The 11764-nt window shown below is 41.8% G+C and overlaps 1 protein-coding gene across 2 annotated transcripts in view; it reads left to right on the plus strand.

Moving 5' to 3' along the window:
- LOC117255746 (zeta-sarcoglycan) overlaps window positions 1–11280 on the plus strand; it is a 458822-nt gene extending 447542 nt beyond the window's left edge. For both annotated transcript variants that reach the window (XM_033624908.2, XM_033624907.2), the window contains exon 8: window positions 8473–11280. In XM_033624908.2, the coding sequence (XP_033480799.1) occupies window positions 8473–8679 (207 nt within the window). In that variant the 3' untranslated portion in view covers window positions 8680–11280. The remainder of the gene's footprint in view (window positions 1–8472) is intronic.
- The last annotated feature ends 484 nt before the right edge of the window (window positions 11281–11764 follow it).

The following is an 11764-nucleotide window of genomic DNA, read 5'->3' on the forward strand; positions in this document are numbered from 1 at the left end:
AAAAATTTTCCAGTTGTCTGAAGTTTTGTGGTAAACATAAAAGAGAGAAAGGAGACAGGAGATGAAAAAGAAATGGAGAAAAACTACAAGCTAAGAAGTGAAAAATGTTGGTGCAAGATGCAGCTAAATGCACCAGACTGACAGATCTTTTCTGTGACGGGAGGGCCAAGGTTGCTGTGGCCACCCTCAGCCAGGCCACTGAATGAAGCAGAGTCACAGAGACGAGTGGACTGCTCTAATCTTGCTGGTGATGTGAGCTAATGTTAGGACAGTCTCCATTTGTGTCAGGGTTTTGAGATGGTATAGGCCTGTATACCGTAGAGGTTGGTTGTTTCTGGCCCCAAATATTTGCTTTGATTTTATGATAAGCTGCTTGTTTTTATGTCATTACAAACACATATACACACACTCTATTTATTTACTCTTATTTATATGTAACTGAAGAGTAGTTGACTCAGTGCAGTGGTGATATGCTTTTACAAACTGAGGAGGCAGGTGTCAGCAAGACATCGAAATGTGTCTTGAAGGTCTTTAGTATCATAAGATTCTCTTTGTACCACAAAAAAATTGAGCATAGTGTTTTTCGCTGCTGCTCTCCCTGCCTTAGGCTTTCCATGTAGGTGCATGGAAGGGCAGGGCGGTTTGCTCTCTCTGCCTCAGGCTTTCCTGGTTTGCACGTGGAAGGGCAGAGAGGTGTGCTCTCGTGCGTGGAAGAGGCTTTCTGTGTGGGCTTGAGGAAAGACAGAGAGGCCCCAGAACAGAGCCATACCACAAAATGCCTCAGTGCTGTTTTAACACATACTGACCGATGACTTGTTTGTACAGTGCTATTGACACATATGTGGTGTAGAAAAAACATCACAGAGAGCTGCCATGAAGTCAGAGCTTAAATAATAATAATAAAATATGCATAAAATATTTGGAAAGATATGACACTGCTGATGTGACAGTAGACATGGTAAATATTAAACTGTGTGCTCTTTTTACTGTTTCATCCACATTACAGTACCCCCTTTATCCTTCATACATCTCTTCCTCTGTTGTCAACCCAGACTAGACTCCTACTCCTCCCAGTCTCCTCCTAAACAGATTCATACACTCCTTTATCCTCCTAAACTACTCCTCGACTCACTCCCGACACTCTTCCTCCTTATCTCCCCCTGAAGACACTTTAACCCTCCTATCTCCTCTGCTGTCTTTTTCCCTCCACCTCCCTCCCCCCTTTCATCCCAGGAAAAGCTCGTCCTTTCATCGCCGCCTTCCCTCCTCTCTCGCAGCACATTTGCCTCCCACCCTCTTTCGCCTGTTCCTCAGCTGTGCCAAAGGAAATCATCCATGAAAAATGTTTTGACCCTCCATAATTGCCGCTTCCCGCATGTTTCCCTTCTCCTTGACGCAAGGGCCACGTGCTTGCTAAACTGATGTCGGAAAGAGATGGGCTCAGACACACATACACTTATGCTGCATGCACACACACTCAGCCACCCACGCAGACTTTCAAATGCATAAGGGAGATATACATATAGAGACAGATATACACCTTTTCTCATTCTATATCTATGCAGGGAGTGGAAAAGATAATATGAACACCTCCACAGTCTTGCAGTAAAGTGTCACTGTGAGGTTTAAATTCAACTCCATGATCATTGGTGAGGTCAGGGTTTGTCCTGTTTTGTAAGGTGTTCTGTTATTTTGTATACTGCCTGTATCTTTTCAAATGTGCACAGACATGGAGTTATTCATTAGCATACATATACATGTCAAATGCAAATCATCAACAATAACTATGATTTTCACGTTTCATTTTACATGAAAGATTTAATGTCTCTATTTTCAAAACCCATCTGATAAAACGTTTTATCATGTCAGGCTGGAAATAGACCTCTTTTTCTTAGATCCTCTAACATAAACAGTGTACAGATAAATTACAAAGCTGCTTCTTTTTATTAGATAATTAGCAATACTGCACTATATACATCGACGTTTGGGCTCTGTATTCCTCCGCATATGTATGTTTACCAGGTCTCTGGTGAAGATGCCGGTGACTATATTGACTCCAAATGGTGATGGCGGTGAATTCAGGTGTGTCGGCCAGTGAACTTTTGTTTTCATTTGTTGTCTGCATATTTGTTTCTGGAAGAAGGAAGCACAGGTATTGGATTAAGTGCTGCAGACCTTGAGACAATCACTGCCCACGGCATCTACCGACCACCAGACCAGCCAGGCAAAGCACCACCAAGGGCAAGGAGAGCCGGGAGAGCTGGGATAAGAACTAGGTTGACCCAGCTTGGACCTCAGGCTGTTCCACTACCCAGCCTTCCTCTGGCTGATGTCCTGTCACAGGAAAGAGAAATGGCTGAAATAGGACTGGGGCTGGCCCAGCAACAGCAGATTAGAGAGCGGGTGCCCATATCTTTGCAGAGACCTAGCTCCATCGCCGGGTCCTTGATCACAACGTTGCACTTGATGTGCCGGCTGTGCTGTGCGCCTACAGAGCACAGGACTCTGATTGGACGAGGGGAGGCAGACTCAGTGTTTGCATTGGTGATGCTTGGTGCTCAAACAGTCAAAATTGATGGGCTTTTTTTTTTCTTTTTCTTTTTTTTGCTGATGTTTACTATCCCAAAAAGGCACTTTAGGAATTTTAGCCTGGGAACCAGACAAATCTGCGAGCTGATGTTTAATGTTCTCAGATAGTTACACCTGGTCCCCCTTCCATTCAGACAGATTTCCAGCAGGCCTAGCCTGGATCGGGCAAATCATAACTGTTTATCTAGATAGGTAGATAGAAAGAACTTTATTCATCCCCAAAGGGAAATTCAACTGTCCAGTAGCTCTAATATGGAGCGAGTTTGATACAGTTTTTGATGGAGGAACATCACTGGTCCAGATTTGAAATGTCATACATTTCGCTGCTCTTATTGAATGTAATTACATCTATTCAACTTCATCCAGAGAAACGCTCCAGGCTCATGAGACTTAGATCAGACTGTCAAAATAGACACTGCTGATCATATATGAATCGAGATGCTGTTACTGCATCGGCTATTTCCCGCCTCATATTTTCAGAAACACATTTTAGTGTACTGTAAAGCTGTAACTTGAAGAAGTCTGTGACAAGGCCATCATTTTTTCCTGCTTAAAAATGCACGAAGGACCACCACAACTTGAATGAATGGACTAGAGCTTCATTTCACCGTGCAAAGCTATGTTGTACAATCACAACAAACTGAACCTCGAAAAATCTAGTTTTATTTTCTGTTATTCCACTTATTAAATAATTCATTATTATGGCTTTTATCGATGGTTGAGGCATGGAGTCAAGGTTAATACAATCACTGATACCAGAGCCCTGGTTAGCTCAGTCATGCTGAGGAAGGCAGAGCCCAGAACATCCATGTGTGTAGTGGACTGCTGCTATTGATAAAAATAAAAGATAAAATGTGAGAAGAAAATTAGTAATGCATTTTTGCTCCTGGCTGGTATACCATGAAAGATTTCAGGAAAAATATGCTAAAGCCAACAATAGAGCCTGGTCCTTCCTTTGATTTGCTTGTACATTGAAAGCTATAGGAGAACATTTTGTAGGTATGTCAGTGCAGTCATACAAATGCATAAAATGCAGGCATGTCACTGAATATGAGTAGCACAATGCACTCAGCAACAAGCACTCCTTCATTCCTATTCCCAGATACCATTATATTCACAGACACATGTCCTTGCACACAGAGTCACTCTCGATGCACATTCACATGTACAGACCCTCACGTACTGCTAACAACAGACTGACCTAATACTTACAGACACTTTCATTTGGGATGAATGTCATCGCTAATCCGACCCTGAGCTACAACAAATGACTTCCACTCCCCTTCCTCTTTTTACCTTCCTTCTTTCCATCCATCCATCTATCTGTCCATCCACCACCTTTCCTCTGCTGCTCTTATTGCCTGCTACCTAGCGTTCATCCTTTTCTATCCCTCTTTCCCTCCGCCTTCCTGTCACCTCTCACCTCACAGCTCCTTTCTCTCGACCTCTTCCTCACTCCATCCTGCCTTCTAAGTCTCTCATTTCCACTAATCGCCTTCTCCTCTTTCCAATCTCATAATAAGCACCCTCTCCCTCCCTCCTTGCTTGTTTCTCCATCCAACCCCACTCTCCACTGCCTTTTTTTCTCCATCTTCACATTCTCATCCCTCCCTCCCTCCCTCCTTCCTCTGTTCCCCAGCCCATCAGTTTGTTTTCGTGATGTTTCCAATATTATGGAAGAGAAACCAGTAATTTCATTGGTTTCCTCACATAAACACGCGCCCATCTCTCCTCGTTTTCCCATCCCTGTTGCCATGCCCAAGTTCATTTTAGGTTTTCATTGCTATGGCAAGCAGTCTGTTGGAATTAGATTTGGGTTATGTTGCCAACCGTGACTGAGTCCTTTCCTCTATAAGGCTATAACTGAACCCTGGCAGCTTTTATTGGGGAGCCAAAGGGAAGATGACAGGTGTGCACCAGGGACCTGTTAAAGGCATACCTTGACATTTAGAGATGTAGTGTGGTATTTTCCTTTGTTGGGCACATGGGGAGAAAAGTGCACATATTCGTTTTTCACCAGCTCTTAAAGAGTCTTGTTGTCATTGTTACTATGTCTTATTAAAACCAATGAGGCATGGCCGGCTAATGAGATAGCTATACACAGTAGCTTCCCAGTGACTCACCAGTCTGCCTCCTTTGTTTTTAATTTAATTTTATTTTTAAAAGAACTAAAACAAATCTTTTTCTTTTTTTCATATTCTGGAAACTATGAAGATAACCAACAATTACCCAGCTTTTATTTATATCTTGAGTAACATGAGCTCTGTGGCATTTACTCTTATAAGTGAACAGCTACAGAGTCATTTTTATATTCCTATATGGACTGTTGTATTATCCTAACTTTTTTTTTTTGTCTGTGAGGAATCATTTATTTGTAGGGTAAAATGGTAAATTATCCTAAAGGAAGATTCAAGTATTTTTCAACCAGGGTCTTATTGTCATTGGTAATTGTGGCCAAACTAATAAGTTCTTGCTAACTTTGCACCGACCAACATTCGGGAAAGCTGACTCCAGCAAAACAACGTAAATCAGAGCAAGTAGCGTATGCCACCTAAAGTTTTCCAAATAAACCATAATTTTAAATTAATCATCTCACCATCCTGCTGAAACACGTCAGTAGTTTGGTCAGTGCATTAGTTGAAAATCCTATAAAATTTACCCAAATTGATCAAGACATGGGGTGATTGTTTTCCCACTGGAGCTATTGTGCTCATTCACCAACAAAAAATAAGTAATGTGCCTTTAAGACCGAAGATGTTTTGAATAGGATTTATTGCCCTAGGGGAGGTTGAGTGATTTCAATTTTGCATGCTCTGTTTGGTGACATTAATCCCGTCTGGGGAGCATATGTCGACACCAAAATTCAAAACACAGGATTAGCACCTGATATCACGCCCCACGTCACCTCCTCAATTGTACAGTAGAAATCATCATACCTTTAATTTACAGAGTAAGATAAGTGTGGATCGGACCTTTTCCTCCTTTTCCATCAAAATGTTTTTCAATTAGTTAATTATCATCAATCAGACTATGAATTAATGGACTAAGTGTCTCACCAATAATATATTTAAAACACCAAGGACCCTTTAGGTGGGAGAATGGAAATTAATAATACAGATCTTGTAGAGTTTGAGTATATCACTGAGTGAAGACCTCCAGGCTATTTGGGATGACACCATCTCTACCCCGGTGTGTTACCTGCCTATCTGTCTCCAGGCTAATGGCTAATAGATGTACTGCTTTTAGCCGCACAGATATTTAAAGACAACATGAGCACACCTCTTCTCAGCTCCATCATGCAGACTGTGTGTGTTTGTGTGTGTGTGGGTGTGTGTGTGTGTGTACTGCATGTGCGGATGTTGTTTATACAGATGGAGATGTGCCCTGTCAGCCAAAGTGAAATCATTAGTTATACTAATTGGTTCCTAGCTTTTGGGTTATGTGAATCCCTCATTCCTCTCCTCTCCTTTTTTTCTTTCGTTCATCTTATCTCCCTCTCTTTATGTCCCCCATCCTCTCCCAGCCACTTTTGATGTGTGACATTTTCTCTCTGTCATCTCTCCCTCATCCTTTCATCTGCCTCTCATCCCCCGCTTTTGCTCTTTTCCCTCTGTCTTTTTGCACTCATAGCTATTTTCCGCACACTTTTTCCCCTATCCTCATTTCTAAAATGAAGAACATGAATAATGGGGATACAGATGTCTGCTGAGGTTATCGCCCTGGCCTTGGGATGTGTGTGGTTGGTGTGTGTGTGTGTGTGTGTGTGAGTGAGAGGGGAGAGGAGTGGGGGGGCAACAGAGTAGTGCTTCCTTGAAGATTGCAGAGTAAATAAATAAGCAGGCATAGCAGTCAATAGAAACCAAGATTGTGTAGTGATTCTCATTTGAAACTCAGCTTGTATTAATCTGAAGATGAGAGGAGTGGACTGAAGGAACGCAGGGAGAAGTAAGGGTCAGGAAGGATGAAGGCCAATAGGGAAGGGCAGTGGGGGTAGAAATGGGGGAAAGAAAGAGAGCAAAAGGAAAAAAGAAGTTCTTGTCTTTGCAGAATAAGGAAATCACTTCTGTCTCTTGGGGTCTCTGTTCACATCTCTCTTCTTCTCTCTCGTTCATTTAGCTGTCCATCTTTTTATTGGACAGTCTCTTACTCTCACTGACCGTTAACTCAGTCTTAAGAAGTAACTTGTTCGGTCTCTTTCCTCTCTGGAACAGATGTACTGTGTCTGCCTCTGCTTCTCTCATATTCACTCTCTTCTGGATGCTTCTCATCTTCCCATGACTGGATTAACAGAATCCAACAGAGGGATAATGAGTTTTGGGCCCCCGCTGACCCCACGCTCTTCCTGCTCTCTGTACATTGTGTATCTAACCAGTTGTGTGGTAACTACTCTGCATTCTACCATTTTGGCCAGGTCTGTCTTGTGAAAAAGATAGTCAAGAGAAGTCCTTGACAATTTTGTAGGAGACTACATCTGCCAGCCTAATTATATTTTACCAAAATATCATCACTGTAATGCCCTTCAGTTGACATTGTGATTTACTGGCGCCTATTCCAAAACTGATTTGCATTAAGCTGCAAACCTTCTGACACGCAGTAAACCAATAATCAAGGTGTGGGACTGCAGGGTAGTTTCCCACTTTGCCTACTCTGTTTGGTAATCCAGCCTTGCTTCAGTGTGTCGTTACTGTTGCAAAGTTAGAATGAGTTTAGCTTTTTCTATCGTCTTCAGCAAGTGACCTTTTCTCATCGTTTGTTTGTGCATTGCAGGTGTTTTCTTGCAATAATTTAAGATAAACTTGACAGGGCACATGATCTGTTAAATTCATTGGCCGCTATCAACAAGCAAAGCTCCTGACCTGCCCTTCAGGCTGAACTGATTGAAACGCCTCCAAGTAAAGGTCTACTTGCATTGGAAATCATTTAAGAAACCCTCTTTGCAAGTTTCCTTTTCCCCAATAATTTGGCACCAAGTCTGTGAAAGTTGCACTCAAAATTTCAAGTCCAAACACTGCAAAAATGACCAAAGAGACAACTTTACTTGTCTGTGTAGAAAAACAAACTGTGTCTCATATCAGGTGATTTTATCTTCACACTTGTTTTATCTTAATACTAATAAGCTGCTTGATTTCATCTGAGGGATGATGTCTTCTTTGTGCCTTTTTCTTAAATGTAGCCACTTGTTTTTAGGAAAATATCCGCAGAAATTGAAACGGCTTTTTTTAAATGAGTAGAGGGATCCCAAGCATTTGGCAGATTTTTTTTACTTGTTTGGATAAAAACACAATAGTAACAGTGATACTGAAGCAAATTAGCTGATGTAAAAAGTTGGCTTTGTTTGCAGTGTGTGTTTTTTCTTTAGTCATGCTTTTCCTTGGGTCTGTCTTTTCCTGTCTCTTTTGTCTTCCCCTCACTCCTCTCCCACTGATTCCCTTGCCTTTCCCTTCAAGTACCTTGCCCTTTGCCTTGTTCACTCCCACTCTACCTCTTCATCAAAAGAGACCTGTTCTAAATAGAAATTCCCTCTCTCTCTCCGTAGATCTTTCTTGATGACAACCTCAGTCGACCACAGAGAGTATAGTCATCCCCTACGGCAACATGCTCTCTCTTGCTCTGTATCCACAACCCCAGTTTCTTTTCTTTTTTCTTTATTTTTTTCTGAAAACATAACTTTTCCCCATCCTTCTTTCTGTGTGTATTTTAGGCACCAGGTCAGTCCATGTGAGCTCAGTCCCTACAGCATTAACATCAACTTCTGTGTGTCCATGTTCATGTTTTATACATCAATTTTTTCGTCTTTCCTTTTGTTGTGTTTGTTCTTTCTTTTCTTCTATATCTCTTGCTCTGAAATCAAAGTTCTCAATCATTTCTCTTCTGTGTTCACAGATCTTTCTAGACGCCAACACCATCAGGCTGGGCAACATTCCCCTCGGCAGCGCTGTGGACCCCCTGGAGGGGGCGCCAGCAGGCACCACCTACACCAAACAGACTGTGTACGAGCTTTGTGCCTGCGCTAACGGCAAGCTCTACCTGTCCCCGGCTGAGAAAGGCTCTACCTGCCAAACCACCAGTAACTTTTGCCTCTGGAGCTGAAAGTGGGAGGACGACAGACACCCGGGACATATGGACCATTAGAGTTTGAAGCTAATGCTAGCCAACTGACTGAATCAACACGGATTATGGCTTGGTGGGAAGCTAATGCCTGCTTACAGACCCAATCAACATGGATTGTAGCATGGCAAGAAGTACATGTCTGTTTAACAATCGAATTATATGGATTACAGCTTGGCAGGAAGCTAATGCTTGCTAACAGACCAAATTAACATGGACTGTGGCTTGGTGTGAAGCTAATGCCAGCTAAAGGACTGAGTCAAGGCGGACTAAAGCTTGGTGAGAAGCTATTGTCAGCTTGCCAACCAAATTAATATGGATTGGTCAGTTGCTAATGCTAGTCAAGATGATGGATGACTTGGCGGGAGTCAAAAGCAAAGGTTAGCTGGTGGGTATTATGCTATGACGACTCATGGACGTGGAGGGACAGTCTCCCCCTTGGGCTGTCGTTGGCTTTCTTCGCCACCGTTGAATTGCTGCCAAGACGGATTGTGAATGTCACAAGGATTGCATTTGGAGGTTTCCTGTGAACAGCAAACTCACCTACAATAAAAGTTGAGTAGTGTGTTCACTGTATGACCAAATCATCCTGGAAAACCTGCTCCTGCTTTTGAAGGATATACAAATATGGTGAAGGACTGCAACCTGCCAGCAGGGACTTGGGCAAGGACTCAGATGGATAACAGACATCAGTGTGGACTTTGGTTTAGCCCTGCGGGTAGCTAACAAATAAATCAAACAACGGTTTAGTCTAGTGGGAAGCTAAGGCTAGCTAACGGACCAATCTATACCAGAAAGGCCTTCCCCCTCCTCCACCTCTAGTCTTTCAACCCAAACGTTGATGTGTGACCCTTCTGCATTAATCTGCACCTGACAGTGAATATTCTCTTCGACCCCACTTTTATTAGGATAACTAATGCAAATAATTGTGCTTCAACCTTGCGTTCACCAGCTTTTTCCCTCATCTATTTTCAGATTTTTCACTTCTGCCTTTATTTTCTTTTAGTTTCTTTTCTTCGGATCAAATATTTTACTTGTTACTTCTTTGTATCCCTTTCTTGTAATTCTTCATTTTTCTATATTTTCCTGCTGCTCTTGTTTAGCTTTCCTCCAAGCTCCAGTTATTTTGTTCTGTCCATGCACCTACATGCAGTGGACTGGTAAAGAAAACTTCATTCTACCTATCCACCCTCTTCCACCGGTCTGGTTAACAAAAGAAAATATTGTTCTATCTGCTTTCTTCCTTTGGACTGGTTAAAAAACATTTTACTACCCATCAGTATCAGATGCAGGGTTTCTCCCCCTCACAGTTTGTTCCCACACCTTTTGGTTTCTCTGGAGTCATTCTGTCTGGGCATGATGCTCTCTCATCAGAGACAGAAAGCAAATGGAAAAGGAAGAGGAAAGTGAGTGAAGTCTTACGTTAAATTAAGGCTCAGGTAGGTGCTATAGCAGACCGACCATTTTATGGTATGAGGCCAAACCTCCAGTCAGGCAGAGGCAGCAGTCAGACGACGGCCAGACCAATTTTGTCCTTGTTATGGAGCATTATACATCATCCTGCGTTCCATGTCTGTCAGACTTTTTTTTTTACTCTTTTTGCATGACCTTTCTGCTCTTCTTGCCGAGCCCTCTTCCTTCTCAGTCATGTCGCTTTTCTGTGTCATTGAAAAAGGTTCTGCTCTTTGCTCTCACTTTCCTTTTTTGTTCCTTCTTCAGCTTCTCTTTACTGCAGTATTTTTACTTCCCATCACTCCTCTATTTTATTTTATTTTCAGCAGTTCAGTTTCTGAATATTGTCTTATCTTGTCTTTTGTCTCTTTCCCATCACTCCACAAATGACATGTCCTGATGTTTTCTCCACATCTTGTTATTTCTGCACTCCTTTAATCTCCTTTGGCCATCCCAAACTCAAATATCAGGAAAAATGTCCCTTCACTCTCACACTATGCCCCCTTTCAAAAGTTCTGCAACCTAAGCAAGAAAAGTCAAGAAGGTCCAAAATATTATTTAAGGGGTTATTTTGATATTTTAAATCAGTCTCAGATGGGGGGATGTGAATGGCCTCGAGCTTGCTAACCTAGCGCCCAACCTCTGCGATGGCTGTAAATCAGCAGATTTGTGTGGCAGAAATCCCCCTGGAAGAAATTGTGGATGGATTTGGTTGTGTGTGTATGAACTCAACTGGATTAAGGCCCTGAGGCGTACTTTCTTTTTTTTTTTAAAACAAAGTGATACACAGGTGCCTTTGCTGCTGTTGGTAAAAGCACATCACAGTCTGAACGTTCACACTACCCTCAGTGGACCATCTGCAAGTGTCTCTGGAAAAAAAACTATATATTTATCAATCTACCTATCTATCTATTTAGTTTTCTGTCTTTTTTCCTCCCCTTCTCTCCTGGTTTTGTAGAACTCTCAGTATATCCAGCTGAAAAAAGAACAATTCAATCCTGGTTTAAAGTTTAATTTTCTGATGTGTTCCCTTCTGGTTTTATTCTTGATAATAAAAAAAGCACAAATTATGCCATGTATATAACAATACCAATAAAATACAAAATAAAATAATATTGTTTTTAAAAAGAATCTCTGGAGTCTTAAGTGTTGTGAAAATTGTAATTAGCACTTTAATGTTTCTGTGTTCCTAAGAGGAAGGAAAAATGCTTCCCTGATGATCATAAATCTAAATAGCTTTACATGTTACAGACAACCCCATATTTTTTTTTTACATGATTTAATTTCATTTTTAATATTTTGTTGGCTTTTGAGTTGTCCTGACATGATTACAATTAAAGCTCCAGTAGGCAACATTGTTTTGGTATAACTGAGTAAAAATATCCTCTAAGCATAATGTAAATCAAGTGGTCTGAGACAAACAGTAGGTTTCTGCACCTCACCATGGCTCTGTGTTCAGCCTCTAAAGAATCAGTATCGTGCCAATGTGCATCAACCAATCAAAGGTCAGCTCAGACCACTGCGTTCCTATTGGCTGTTCTACTGCATATGCGTGTTCCCATGCCGCCGGCAGAAGGGGAGAGCAAGCGGCAATGGCGAACAGTGCACCAGGTAA

This window comes from Epinephelus lanceolatus, chromosome 3 (assembly GCF_041903045.1).
Source record: "Epinephelus lanceolatus isolate andai-2023 chromosome 3, ASM4190304v1, whole genome shotgun sequence".
NCBI classification, from domain to species: Eukaryota; Metazoa; Chordata; class Actinopteri; order Perciformes; family Serranidae; genus Epinephelus; species Epinephelus lanceolatus.